The sequence below is a fragment of the Phaethon aethereus genome (genome assembly GCF_964289735.1).
Source record: "Phaethon aethereus genome assembly, chromosome: 8".
Classification (NCBI taxonomy): domain Eukaryota; kingdom Metazoa; phylum Chordata; class Aves; order Phaethontiformes; family Phaethontidae; genus Phaethon; species Phaethon aethereus.
In genome coordinates, this window is record NC_138584.1 from 33,793,898 (window position 1) to 33,806,592 (window position 12,695).

Here is a 12,695-nt window from a genome sequence, read left to right on the forward strand (position 1 = left end):
TTTGGTCGGGTGTTTGTCTTCGCGCATGCCGTCCGAGCGCGGCACCCCGGCGTTACCCTGCGTGGGGCGGGGGAACAGACCAGTGGCGTTTCTAAGTCTGAAGTGCCGGAGCCTGGTCTGCTTTCTGCCTGGCTTTGAGAAGCTGTCAGCGGAAAAAAGATCATGGGCAGCAGCTTGGGACGTACCAGACTTAAATTCAGAGCACCAGGTAGGGGCACATATAGGGATGCTTATCCCCAGTTCCAGCTTCTGTAGGAGCGGCGAGAGCCCCAGGCTCCGGAGGGGGTACGGGGGATGCGCTGCCCTGTTGCGTTCAGGGCACTCAAGCTCTGCAGGCTTCACCTCCGCTTTTAGGCAGGAAAACCCACGTATCTTCAGGGAATGCATCTGTTCGGTACTCCCTGCCTGCTAGCGAGGGCAGGTACGTCAGCAGGGCGTTGAAGAGGCAGCGGCGACTCGGTTGCCTGTAGGTCACCCGCGTTTCTAGAGCTCAGCATGGGTGCTCTGCTTCTGAGTCCAGCAGCTCTTTGGCCAAGTCGGGCTGAGGCTGAAAAGGGGGCTCAGCCCTCCGGCACTGCCCAGCACTGGCACCCCTTAACTCAGCAGCACTCGGATCTAACTGTCTGAGTGAAAAAAAGAAGATAAAGGAGGCGTTCAAGTAATAAGTAGGTGTGATGCATGCACAGAAAGGTTTTGGCTTGGTTCCTTCCAAGGACCTGTCCCTTTAGACTGTGTCCTCAGCCACCTCTCTCCCGAGGGATTTTCCTCTGGGGTGCCCGGTAGCCGCCAGCTGCCCACGCCTGCAGGGTCAAGGTGCCCATGGATGGACGGAGAGTGTTTTTCCCCACTTGCAGACTTGGGTCTTTAGTTATTAGGAGCAGGAACTCTTTTTTTTTTTTTTTTTGCAACTTTTCTTCTTCTGTTTGTTGCAAATATTCACGATTCTCAGCCGGCTTATGGTGCTCCTCACAGGAGATGTTTCAGACCAATTTTCTACTTTAGCGATATTTCTTAATAACTATGAAATTGCTCAGTAGTATGAAATACTACCAAATAATAAGCTTTTCATTTGGTGTTTGCATTTGTTCATAAATATCGCTCCCCTGTTATAAAGCTGCTTCTTATTTTTGCTGTAAGGCCGCTGTCCATTAAACTCCTATTCCTGCCCAGCTGGTGTGAGCTCTCAGTGCGTACGTGTGTGGCTTCACTCGCAAAAGCTTTGTCACACGAGCGCGATCTTGTACCGAGGAAGTTACACAACCGCGCGCTCCTCCCGACGCAGGCTGGACTTAAAGATGTTAGTGCTGTTATTCGGTATTTCAGTTAAATTCATTTTGGCTTCAGCACGCCCTTTCAGGATTTATCTGTTAGAGGTTTTTTAAAACACAGGTGGTGGTGGGGGGAAAAAGTTTATGTTAAAATGACATCCCGTTTTGGCCAGGGATGGGGAGAGAAGGCAGTTTCCCAGGCAGGCTGCAGGCACCGGCACACCCTCGCTGCGGGATGCTGTCGGGGTATCCCTCGCGGCAGTGCCCAGGGTTTGGGCTGCATGGGGAACAGCAGAGGAATATGCTGCTTAAACTTACCATTTTGAAGCCACGCACACCTGCAGGCGAGACCCGTCTGCCTTCTCCTTTCAACGTGATCACAGAGACCCGGGGTAGTTGTTCAGCGCCCAGCTGTAAAAATCGGTCAGCTCTTGCGCGGGTGATTATTTTCCCACCGAGATCCCCGCGGAAACCTTGCGGTGCCGCCCGTGCCGCCACACGTCACCCTTGTATTCCTTTAGCTAATTCTGGGTGGTTCAAACCAGCCGGTGATGGCACTCCATGGAACCGCAGCCGCAGAGATTCCTGCGGCACGAGCATCACGTGAAGAGTCACCGCTTCACTTTCTTGCAGCAGAAGCATTTTTCAATGGCTGAGCTGCAATGAAAAGGTGTCATGTTTTTAAACGACGTAAGAGAGAGCCAAACAGCTTTTGCTAAAAAAGTTCAGTCCTCCTCGGACCTCTCCCTTGGTTCTCCGTCTCCTTCGGCAGCGGTGCGGTTCCTGTGCCCGCCAGTTCTGTGTTGCAGAGGAATCCTGCTCCATTTTACCTTTTTTTTGGAAATACGGCCCATGGGTCTGTTTCCCAAATACCCAAAATCTACTTGAAAAAGCCACTTCAATACGCTGAATATGGAGTGATTTTTTTCGCTACCCTTTTGCTGTTTTTATGTGAAAATGTCTTGGTTAAAAACCTTAATTTTGCAGCTTACCACGACCAAAATACATAACATCATCACATTGTACTTCCCCGGTAAGAAATTACTGTCTCAAAGATTTTATTCCATAGCCAGAATTCTTCTTTTCTTCTTTTTCTCACCATTTCCCAAGGAAAATAATTCTTGCAGAGCCGGGGAGTTTTTATGATCATCAGTATTTTAATTCTTATGCCGTTGCAAGGCTAGAAAAAGATCTGCAGAAATACCCCCCCACCTCCTGCGTGACCTCCCCGGTCACTTCGGGAGGGACGTAACGCTGCCAACAGTTGTTCTTGAAAATCGCAGGTGTTAGTGTGACGATGCTCTTCAAAGGTTTGCGCACAGGCAGGACTTCACCGGCCAAGCAGTTTGGGATAAAACACGCCAGGTTTTAGTTCGGAGTATCTTATTCCTCTGTTAGAAATCTCTCTTTCTGGACAGAGCGTGAATCGCTGCAGACATGCCGTCCTGCTGTTGGGTTCGTGATCCACGCGGGAGGGGTTTTCCGCTCCAAAACGCTCTAAGGTTGGTGAAATCACCCCGTTGCTTTGACGGCATAAAACGTATGGAGAGGTTAGTCGTGGCCTGAGAGAGGAATCGAGTCGGGTTGTGGTTTGAAGCTCCGGTCCTGCAGCCGTGGGCTGGTGGGTGGAGGGCACGGGGCGCAGGAGAGCCTCGCCGTGACACCTCTGAACCCAGAGGAAGCCCCAGAAGCGAACTGAATTTTCCCAGGGTATCACCCCGTATCATTTTATGAACTCCCTCATGTATAAAATGTCTATAAATATTTGTGGATCAAGATACACAGGTCTATTTTTAAGATTTAAGTTAAATAAGTTAACTAATGGCTGGCCTTTTTTGCCTAAACGTGCAATGAGATATATTATACCTTTAGTCTACGATGGCCTAGGAACTGCTTAGTCTGTGATGAAAGCTTTGCTGCTTACCTACTGTTCTCAGAGAAAAAGCTGTAAAAGACGTACAGGTTTGTTGCACACGGACTATCGCAGCAAAGCTTTGTATTTGACCGCTGGTAATATGAATGTGTTGTATTGACTTGTCGAAGATAATCATGAAACAACATATTTTAAATGTTACTTGCCTTATAGATTAGAATACGACTATGTGGATATCATTTTTGTAAATAATGTTTTTTATAAATGTCTCTCCTCCATTCTCCCCGTCACCCATTTCACAAAATCTTGAATATGCAATTATTTACCACGCATAAAGTTGCAACAAGTAAATCCCCATGTCAGAACACAGTTTATTCGTTCTATACATAAGAACCACATTAAATACCCGATTGAGTTGCAATTTAAATGTGATTTTTTTTTTTCCCCTCGAAAATAAAGACAAACCGTAAAACGCTGCTTTTTCTGAGCGAGCTTTGCTTGCACGTGCAGGAGCACCCAGAGGAGCCGGGCAGCGGTAACAGGGCCGCCACGTCCCAGGCCCAAAATGTCGTTGCTGCCTGAGCCGCGCCCGGCTTCCCGGCCTGGGGACAGGTTGGGGTTGGCGTGTGGGGACATGTGGAGGTGGAGATGCAGGGAGGCTGTGGGGACCATGGCTGTGAGGGCCTGTGGGAGCTGAGGGGACCCACGGAGACCATGGGGACATATTGGGGATTTAGGGGCCCGTGGGTGCCATGGGGACCTGTGGAGGCCATAGGGACACCTGGGGGCTGTAGGCTATGGGGACATGTGGGGGCCATGGGGGCTGTAGGGACACATGGGGACCTCTGTGGGTCTGTAGGGGCGTGTGGGGACCTGTGGAGGCCATAGGGACACATGGGGTATGTAGGCACATGCGGGAGGCCATGGTGACATGTGGGGACCATGGGGACCTGTGGAGGTTGCAGGGACCCCCCAGTGCCATGTGGACGGAAGGGAGCTGTGGGGACACGTGGGGACACGTGGGGTCTGTGGGGATGCATGGAGGCCACAGGGGCAACGGGGACATCCGGGGACCCGTGGAAGCCATGAGGATTTGCAGGGACCCGCAAAGGCCGTGATGATACGTGGGGGACTTGTGGGGATGTGCGGAAGCCATGGGGACCCCTGGGGTCTTTAGTGGCACATGGGGAGCCGTGGGGACCTGCGTGGGCTATAGGGACACCCAGGCACCCACAGAGCCCGTGGGGACACGGCGGGGGCCGTAGGCACACACAGGACCAGCAGAGGCTGCGTGTGCTGCGGGACACAGGAGGTCTGCGGGGCCACGGAGCCGTGGGGAGGGGGCCATGGCGGCCCGGGCCGGTGACATCCCCTCGGGCTGGGCGCGAATGCACCGGCGCGGCAGCGCGGCGGTACCGGCTGCCGGCGGCCGCGGGGCGGCGCCGGCCACCGCCCTCCCGCCATTTCCGCCTCCCCCTCAGCCGCGGCGGGGGGATGCATGGCGGCGCGGCCGGCGGTGGTTCTCGCTCGGGTAGGTCTCAGGGCCGGGGGCTTCGGGACGGGACGAGGGGGAGCTCCGAGGCACTTTCTTCTTGGCTAATCCGGCGCGGTGGGTTTTCCCTTCAGAAAAGCGAGCTTAACCTCACCGCCTGCCCCTCAGGTGCCCCCCAAGCGTTTCCCGGCGGCGGCGGTGGAGGCTATCTTGAAGGATGTGTTGGGCAGTTACCTGAGGGAGCAGCCCTACGAGCCGACCCGGTGCAGGGACATGGTGAAGGACATCGCTGAGGTACCGCTGCGCTCGAGGCACGAGGTGGCCATTTTGTCCTCGACGGCGTGTCGGGGAGGTGGCTGTCAGGGCGGGGAGGTGGCTGTCAGGGCGGGGAGGTGGCTGTCAGGGCGGGGAGGTGCCCAGACGGAAAAATCAAGCGTAAAACAAATGTGGGAGGAGGCCGTCGGGATGCATCAAGGGTTGGTCTGAGGCAGGTGCAGGCTTATACAAGTTAATGATAAGGTTTGTTCAAGCTCTGACCAAGCACGTGGTTCAGTAAAAATTCCACGCTGAGGTTGCTCTGTCCTGAAATGCCATTAATAAGTTTTAAGTATGTATCAGACCTTTCCAAAATAGGCCAGTTATAGTAGTGGCTGAATTCTGCACCGCGACATGTGCAAGCTCCTTGTCGGTTAAATCCAGTCTTGCTGCTGATGCTGATGAGAAAAGACTGTCCTAAGCCTTCAGCCTTTCGGCTGATTTGGCCCAGAAGAGCTCACCCGCATTAAGAAAGCAATACTGTCTGCTTTTCCTTTCCTTACTCAGCAGGTAACTATGAACACATACGGAGGAGAATATGATATTCACGTACAGTAACTCCTTTTTTAACATCTGTGCTTGCATTTCAGTAGTGCAGCAGGAAGGTGTGCCGCTTTTTAGCAGATGGAAGTGTTGGTTCTCTCGTGAAATGACCGCAGCAGCGTGCATGCCACCCGTCCACAGGGCTGGGGGAGTTTGCAGCAGATGTTTCAAATGCTGCAGTTCAAAGCTTGTCATCAGGATTGTTGCAAAGGCTTGGTACTGGAATGCTTGCACTTGTCTGTCCCAGAAAAACAAATCACTGAGCATCCCCTGTAAAGAGAGCTCACCACTAGGGTCTAAACGTGTTTTTCTCTTGCAGGTTATTAAAGCTCGGGTAAAAGACCTTATGATACCGAGGTACAAGATTGTTGTGGTGACACATATTGGGCAGCTGAATGAGCAGAGCATGCAAATCGGAAGCCGGTGCCTGTGGGATCCTGCGAGTGATACATTTTCGTCGTATGTGTTCAAGAACACTTCGCTGTTTGCTCTTGCAAATGTCTATGCTGTCTATGTTGAATAAGGAGGTAGCTGAGTTTAACAGTAGGAGAAATGAATATTCATCCTAACTCTTCCTCTTTCTGTTGTTGAAAATGGTTGCGAAGGACCAAGGCAACTTTCACCTGTTTTGAAACATGGTTACCGTAAGCCTTTTGGTGGTGAATGTAATAATTTTATTTCCCAGAGCTTTCTCTGGGCAGTGATTCTCTGTGAAATGCCTTTTTGCACCTGATTCTAGCTGCTTTCAGAACTGGCTATCCCTGTAATACTTTTTTCTCCCTGAATTTGCCCTCACTATATGATTCCCCAAGTAGAAACCACAGAGGGACTTTTGGAAAGTAAAACAAAGCAATTTTAAAACCCTCCCTGTAGAGTGGCGTTTGAGGACAGTTAAGCACGTGCCAGGCCTCATGGCCCCGTCTCCGTGCACGCACTGTATTGCAGATGCTGTGTCCACCGAGCCGCAATAGCTCGGTGCTGCAAGTTCTCTTGCCCTGCTTGGGGACGGAGGGGTGCCTCCAAACCAGAGGTGCCCCGGGCGGGCCCTGCAGCAGGAGGGCAGCGGAGAGCGCGGGAGTCAGGAGCTTTGCTTGTCGGGGGCTGGCTGTCCCTGAGCCCCAAGGAAAGCCCTGAGTGCAGAGAAGGTGGTTAGTTCTGCTTGGAGAAGACTAGCTCTGTCCCATCGTGCTTGAAATCAAGTGAAATGTTTGAAAAAAGCTGAAACCTTCAAATTATGTCATGTTTAGAGTACCTAGATCTGACATGTCTGGGCCCTTCTTTTAAAGGTGCTTTAATCTAGCCCCAGAAAAGCTGAATTGGGGTTCTCAGCTGATACCTGCCTATAGGTAAGAGCTCAGAAATACACCTCTGAGCTCAGAGGTGTATTTCTGATCTCCCTGAGTGCAGAATAACTGTCCCCTAGGTAGGACCTCGGGTAGACGTTACTGGAAGCAGCTGGAACAGGAAATAAACCACGGCTACCGCCAGCCCTGTTTAGGGGCCAGTGCTGACTGATCACAGGTCTCCTCTGCTGCAGCCCTTCCCCCTGCTCTGGTGGGGTCTGGCTCACGGGCCCCGCAGCATGACACGCTGCGCAGAGCTATCTGCGCTGCCTCAGCTTTATCATGATTCTGAAGACTGACTTTTTGCTACCCATGTTTCACAGCTGAAACCTGCTGTTGGGTTTTTGTAAGTAAGAGAACAAGCATCTAATAAATTGCATATTTTATTACACTTTATGTGCAAAACTGAAACTAGAACAGTAGTTAGATGGGAAGAAATATTTGTACTCGTGACTAAAAGTTTAAACGCTTTGTGGCATCCAGACAACCCAACCTGAGCTGTCATTGTAGCCGTTTCCTGGTTTGCACTATAGCGCTTAACATTCAGCCTTTACTCCCTCGTATACTGCAAAGAATAAAGGTACAATTAAAGAATACAACAGAAATAATTGTGGTTTATGTCATGATTACAATACATGAAAGCCCTGACATTGAACCTTGTCAGCATCTGCTGCGTTTTAGCACAGGGAACTGATGTCTCTCTCATTGCAGCCGATGCTGCAGCAGGATGTGGTAAGCAGCTTGGCTACTTCGCGCTTTTTTAGCATAGACGTTTTCCTGGTGCGTTGCTCGGTCTCAGGCTTGATGTTGTGGATTTCCTCGCTGTCAGTCTCCGGCCTCTGGTCCCTGTACATCGAGGAGCTGGCATCACCATTCTCTTGTGAGAAAGGCAGGGGATTTTCACTCTCTGTCACATAAAAATTAGAAGCTAAAAACTGGAAGTCATGGAATCATGAGTAGTTCATAATATGTATCTTTACTAGAAAGACAGACCAGCCTACAGCCAGGGAGCTGAAAGCATTGCCCTCCGTGTTTCTGATGTGAAGAAGCAAGATGTACCGGATCACTGACTTCTCACCAAGGCAGTATTAAAATGGATACACAAGGTATGCATTCTGTGATTAACATGTTAAAAAGCTAGTAATTTATGGATTTACATTGAAGAGTGTTCTTTGTAGGAATAGTTGCCTTGTCAGTCTTATACTGATATAATTGCTTCAAAGGGTAAAACGGTGATTTAATGTGTCAGTGGCGCTTGACCAGCCTGTTTAACCTGGAACTGCCTGTGGGTTTCCTGAAATACAGATCTTATGTAAGGCAACAGATAGCCCACAATTTAAAAGTTCCTGGATGTTCCCACTTAAATTACACTTGCGATTCATGTGCACTTTAAATACAGCAGTACAATTGGGTGCTGCCTTGTGGAGTTTACAAAGGTATAGAAGTTATTTCGCTTAGTTCAGCAGTGGGGGTTTCTTCTCCTTTAACAGACTCTCAGGTGGGGTGTTGCAGGTGGCATCGCTTTTCATGTTTGTTTAAAGCTGCTGCTACAATAGGATTTTCAAAAAAGGCAGATGTTACTGCATGGAAAGTGTAGAAAGCCTGTGTTCCTGTCATCTGCCTTATTTTCTTTTTTCCAGTTACTTTAACATACCACAGTATGAATTTCTAGCAGTGCATGTAATGGCTGAATTTTTTGACTGTGCACATTTTTAGAGAGTCAAAACCTGAGCAACCTGCTGTAGTTGAAGATGTCCCTGATCACTGCAGGGGCGTTGGACGAGATGACCAAAGGTCCCTTCCAACCCAAACCATTCTAGAATTCTATATACAACACCATGTAAAGATACTTAAATTGCAGAGTGTATATTTAACATCCTTTAATTATAGTATTCTTAAGTTGTAACAAAGTTTCTGGCTTCTAGTAGGGAAAGTGGTGTGTCCTGCTCAAGACAAATGGTAAAAAACTTGCATTGACTGCAGCAAAGCTTGTCTCTGACATTTAAAGTGTCATGGCATAGAGATTTTCAGTGATAGCCTTGGGCTTAACTCGTGGCTCCTCAGATTGATTTGGAAAATCTTGATCTAAGTAGTTTTTATTTAGCAAAATAGCACACTGAGCGAAGCCAAGCAAGCTGCAAGCAAACAAAAATCGTGAAGTTGCACCACTTGCTGTCTCAAAGCAAAACCCATGCTGTTCATGCTTGAGATGCATGTACTTAGGGGCGCAGCAGAAGCCAAGGGCAGAGCTCTGCCCTTAGCTGCAGCCTGCAGGTGATTTGGCTCTTCCAAATCCCCTCGGAGCTAGGCATGCCGTGTGGGGGGTGACAAGCCTGTAACGCATTCATTAGTACTTACCGAACAGGTAGTGATAATCAGTCAAATGCCTTTTCCACCGAGAGCCACCGCAGGTGAAGACGATGGCTCTGATGAAGTCTCTCCCGCAGAGCTTCACGGTGTTTCCTTCGCCTTTTCCTTCACGTGCCGCAATCAGGAGAGCGAGCAAGGCCAGCGCTGGCAGTGTGCCCCTCATTCTGCAGGCGTGGTGCTGTGAGGCTGGGTGTCGGCAGGGCAGGAGGGATCTGCGAGGCCGAGGTGGGGAGTTCTCCTGAAATTCTCACATTTATACTGGCAGCCCATCCGCTCCACTGAGTATAACAGCTCATTCTGAGGATGACTTAATGTTTGCTAAAAACAAGTTAATCGCTTGTTTCCTGTAATGTTTTAAGTGCTTTAGGATTTGTGCTGGGATTTTGGTCAGGTATTAAAGACTTCTTAAGACTGCCTGACGACTTTACTAGAGGAATACATGTAGTATAACATGTTTATAGGGTACAGGCTTAGATCAATACTGTTAATGTGTATGTTCTGCAAAAACAAAAGGGTGTTTATGACATGATTTGTAGATAATGGGTTTTGTCTCTGTGTGTTTCCCACACAGCTGTGCTACTGCAGCCTGCTGCCCGGTCAAGCCCGTTACCATAGTTTAAGCAACGCTGGGTCTTTTTCTGCTAGTGATCCTAAACTAAAAGGATGAAAAATGTCCAGTGGTGTCCACAGTTGCGTACCTCCTCGTGACCCCTGTCTTGTTCTCTTGCCAACCATCCTCTTGTCAAGCTGGTAACTGTGGGTGCTTCAGAGGAATCTGCCAGCGCCAGGCAGTCACTCATGACAAAATCACATGGTGAGGGGGTTTTTGTGGCAAATGTGGGCATCCAAGCCTGCAAATGCCTTGCTGTGATTCCTGGCATGCTATGTGACAGGATGCGCTCCTGCAGCACGCCGAGCATTTGGGAGCAGTGAATTGTCTGTAACAGACTGTAGAGAGCAATGTAGTTGTCTGACAGCTTGCGGCCATAGGTATTTGCCTCGCAGATACCCAGATGCAGTGAAGTAGCTCCACTGCAGCCGCACGGCTCACGTGGCTCGGCTGCCTCTGGATGTGGCCATTGTCCAAAAAGGCATAGAAAAGCGAGGGAGAGGCTCTAAGCAAAGCACAGAATAATTACAGATCGGCATCCTGGCCGTCCTTTTCCTTTTGGTAAAATCTGAAAGACAGAAGTGGGTTCACTGAAGTGGCATGGAGCAGTGTTACTGTGCTCTGGGAGCAGGGGTTAGTAGATTGGTTACGCTGCCATGGATGTTGTTGGCTGCAGTTGCTCTAAGCTTCTATAAAAAAGTCTTCCCATAAAATGCCTCAAGGAGAAATTGTCAATTATGAGGTCAGAAATTCCATGTTTAAGAACAAAATACATGAGGAGCTCTGGAGATCTTTAACACTTCCTAGCACCACAAGTGTTTTCCAGCACCATAATGTTACAGCTAATTAGTGTACACGATGTGCAGGGTGAATTACGATGTATTACAGCCTTGCCAGAAAGCTTGTTTTTTACCAGTAGCATCAGTAAGTAAACAGTCATGCCCACCGATGGAAAATATATGGTGTATTTTGTCCAGATTTGTAGTAATGATTAACGCATGATTCACCTTAATGGGTGTCTGTCTTTCAAACGCTCAAAGATTAATTTTATGTCAAGGGTAAGCTTGCATGTCCACCGTAAAATGTGCAGAACACAGAAGGAAGTGAATGTTAATGCATCACAAATGATCTTTAACTTCAGTGATGTGTTTAAATGTTGGATGTTTATTGTCAGGCTAATGAGAGAGCCTGAACGTTCTGTATCTATAAAATACATGTCTCGCTCCATGGTCCAGCTGGTGGCTGGCTAGCTGGGTGCTTTTTTCTGTTTCTTCTCATCTGCCCCCAAAAAAGACAAGCAGCAGTGCAGGCCTGAGCAAACATTGCCAGCAGCTTTCTGCTTTCCAGCTGCTGGGGGTGGGCTGGGGGAGGTGACCTCAAAAAACACAGCTCTGGCTTCCAGAGCTGCAAAAGTCAATCCTTGCCTTGGGACCACTGTTACCTCACGTGAGGAGCTTTCAAGAAAGGGTCAGTGTGGAACAGAGTGAATTTAAACTGCAATTTTACATTATCCTAACTTGTCAGGAGTTGAAAAAATCGGTCTCTACTTTCACCTGGTGTGGGGTGTTCCACAGCTCACAGGAGTACCTGATGCCACTCAGAGCTCGGCTTTCCCCCTCAGCGGCAGTTTATGGGATGGCAGGCAAGATGGATGTGATGAAAACTCCATTCATTTATGGTATGATTTCACAGGGAAGATACAGACTACATCTGGTAAAGACTTAGGCTGTATTACGGAGTCGTCTGTACAGGAGGTGATTTTTTTTGCTTTTTTGCTTTTTGAGTAACCCAGGGAGAAAAGACCTTGGAGGGAAAAAAACAAGGAGAAAAACCCCAAGGAGAAAAGACTATGGAGACCTTTCTATTACCTTACCTGTATTATAGGGAAGGCCATCTGTGTATTAATACTGTTTGCCTAATGAGGGGGACTTCCAGAGGAAAATTTACCATTTGAAAGAAGTTTCTCCCCAGTACGGTTTCAAAGAAAAATTTTAATGATTGAAAAGGAATAAACAGTTTATGTTAATACTACAGTAAGTCTTTCTTGCTGTTTGCCAGCTGAGAAGCTGTATTATTTAGCTACTGTTAAATAGCTACAGCAGGACTAATTATGTCATGTAAGGTATCAACCTGTAAAACAAGAGGAAAAAAAAGAGCTGTATGACAGTGTAATTGCAGTGTAAGACATGCAGTGATCCAAAATCCCTGTTTATGAACTGAGAACAGAACTGCTTGTGCAATGAGCATCCAGAAAGCAGGCTAAGGTAGTTTGTATTATGTCAGCTGCTGCTTCTTTGGAATTCTGTTAATACTATGCTTCCTTCTAGCATCATACTTAGCAGCATACAAACATATATCTTGTTTATAAAGGAAATCAATTTTAAAGATGATACATGGATGATGGCTGTACTTGGATGTGATTGCCCCTGAAGTAATTACCTCCCTTTAGCGTTAGTTGTAGAATGGACCCTGTCATGCTAAGCCTTGTGCATACCTAAGCCTAGGAAGACCTTGCTGTTATCAGAAAAGGGAGTGAAAGAAATGGATGATGCTGGAAAGTGGGACTCCCTCTGGCTAATGAGGCTCTGTGACTCAGTTACCAGTTATGCCGCGTGCCCAACGTCTGTGAAATTAAGCACTGATGTTTTTAGTCCTGTTCTGGCGACATACCCAGACAATGATCCCTATGCTTTTATTAACTGAAGAACTCTGCCTAGAGGACTTGGGCTGCTTCGTGGTGATTTGTAGGAAAAAACCCCACAAACACTAATTTGATTTTCTAAGTTTAACAACAATGGCCTCATTTTTAGTTTTTAAGGGAAGTATCTTTTTGCTCTGTGGTTTACAGCACTTGGCAAATGAGGCTGCTAATTGCCAGAAT

The 12,695-nt window shown here is 48.3% G+C and overlaps 2 protein-coding genes across 2 annotated transcripts; one reads left to right on the plus strand and one right to left on the minus strand.

The window, feature by feature from the left end:
- Window positions 1-4,487: 4,487 nt before the first annotated feature.
- Window positions 4,488-6,014, plus strand: DYNLT5 (dynein light chain Tctex-type family member 5; the record flags this gene model as incomplete). Its single annotated transcript, XM_082003091.1, has 3 exons — window positions 4,488-4,553; window positions 4,802-4,927; window positions 5,811-6,014. The coding sequence occupies 3 exons, from the start codon at window positions 4,488-4,490 to the stop codon at window positions 6,012-6,014; spliced, it is 396 nt and encodes a 131-aa protein (XP_081859217.1).
- Window positions 6,015-7,511: 1,497 nt separating this feature from the next.
- INSL5 (insulin like 5) lies at window positions 7,512-9,367 on the minus strand (the record flags this gene model as incomplete). The annotated part of the gene is made up of 2 exons (XM_082002637.1): window positions 7,512-7,741; window positions 9,193-9,367. The coding sequence occupies 2 exons, from the start codon at window positions 9,365-9,367 to the stop codon at window positions 7,512-7,514; spliced, it is 405 nt and encodes a 134-aa protein (XP_081858763.1).
- Between the last annotated feature and the right edge of the window lie 3,328 nt (window positions 9,368-12,695).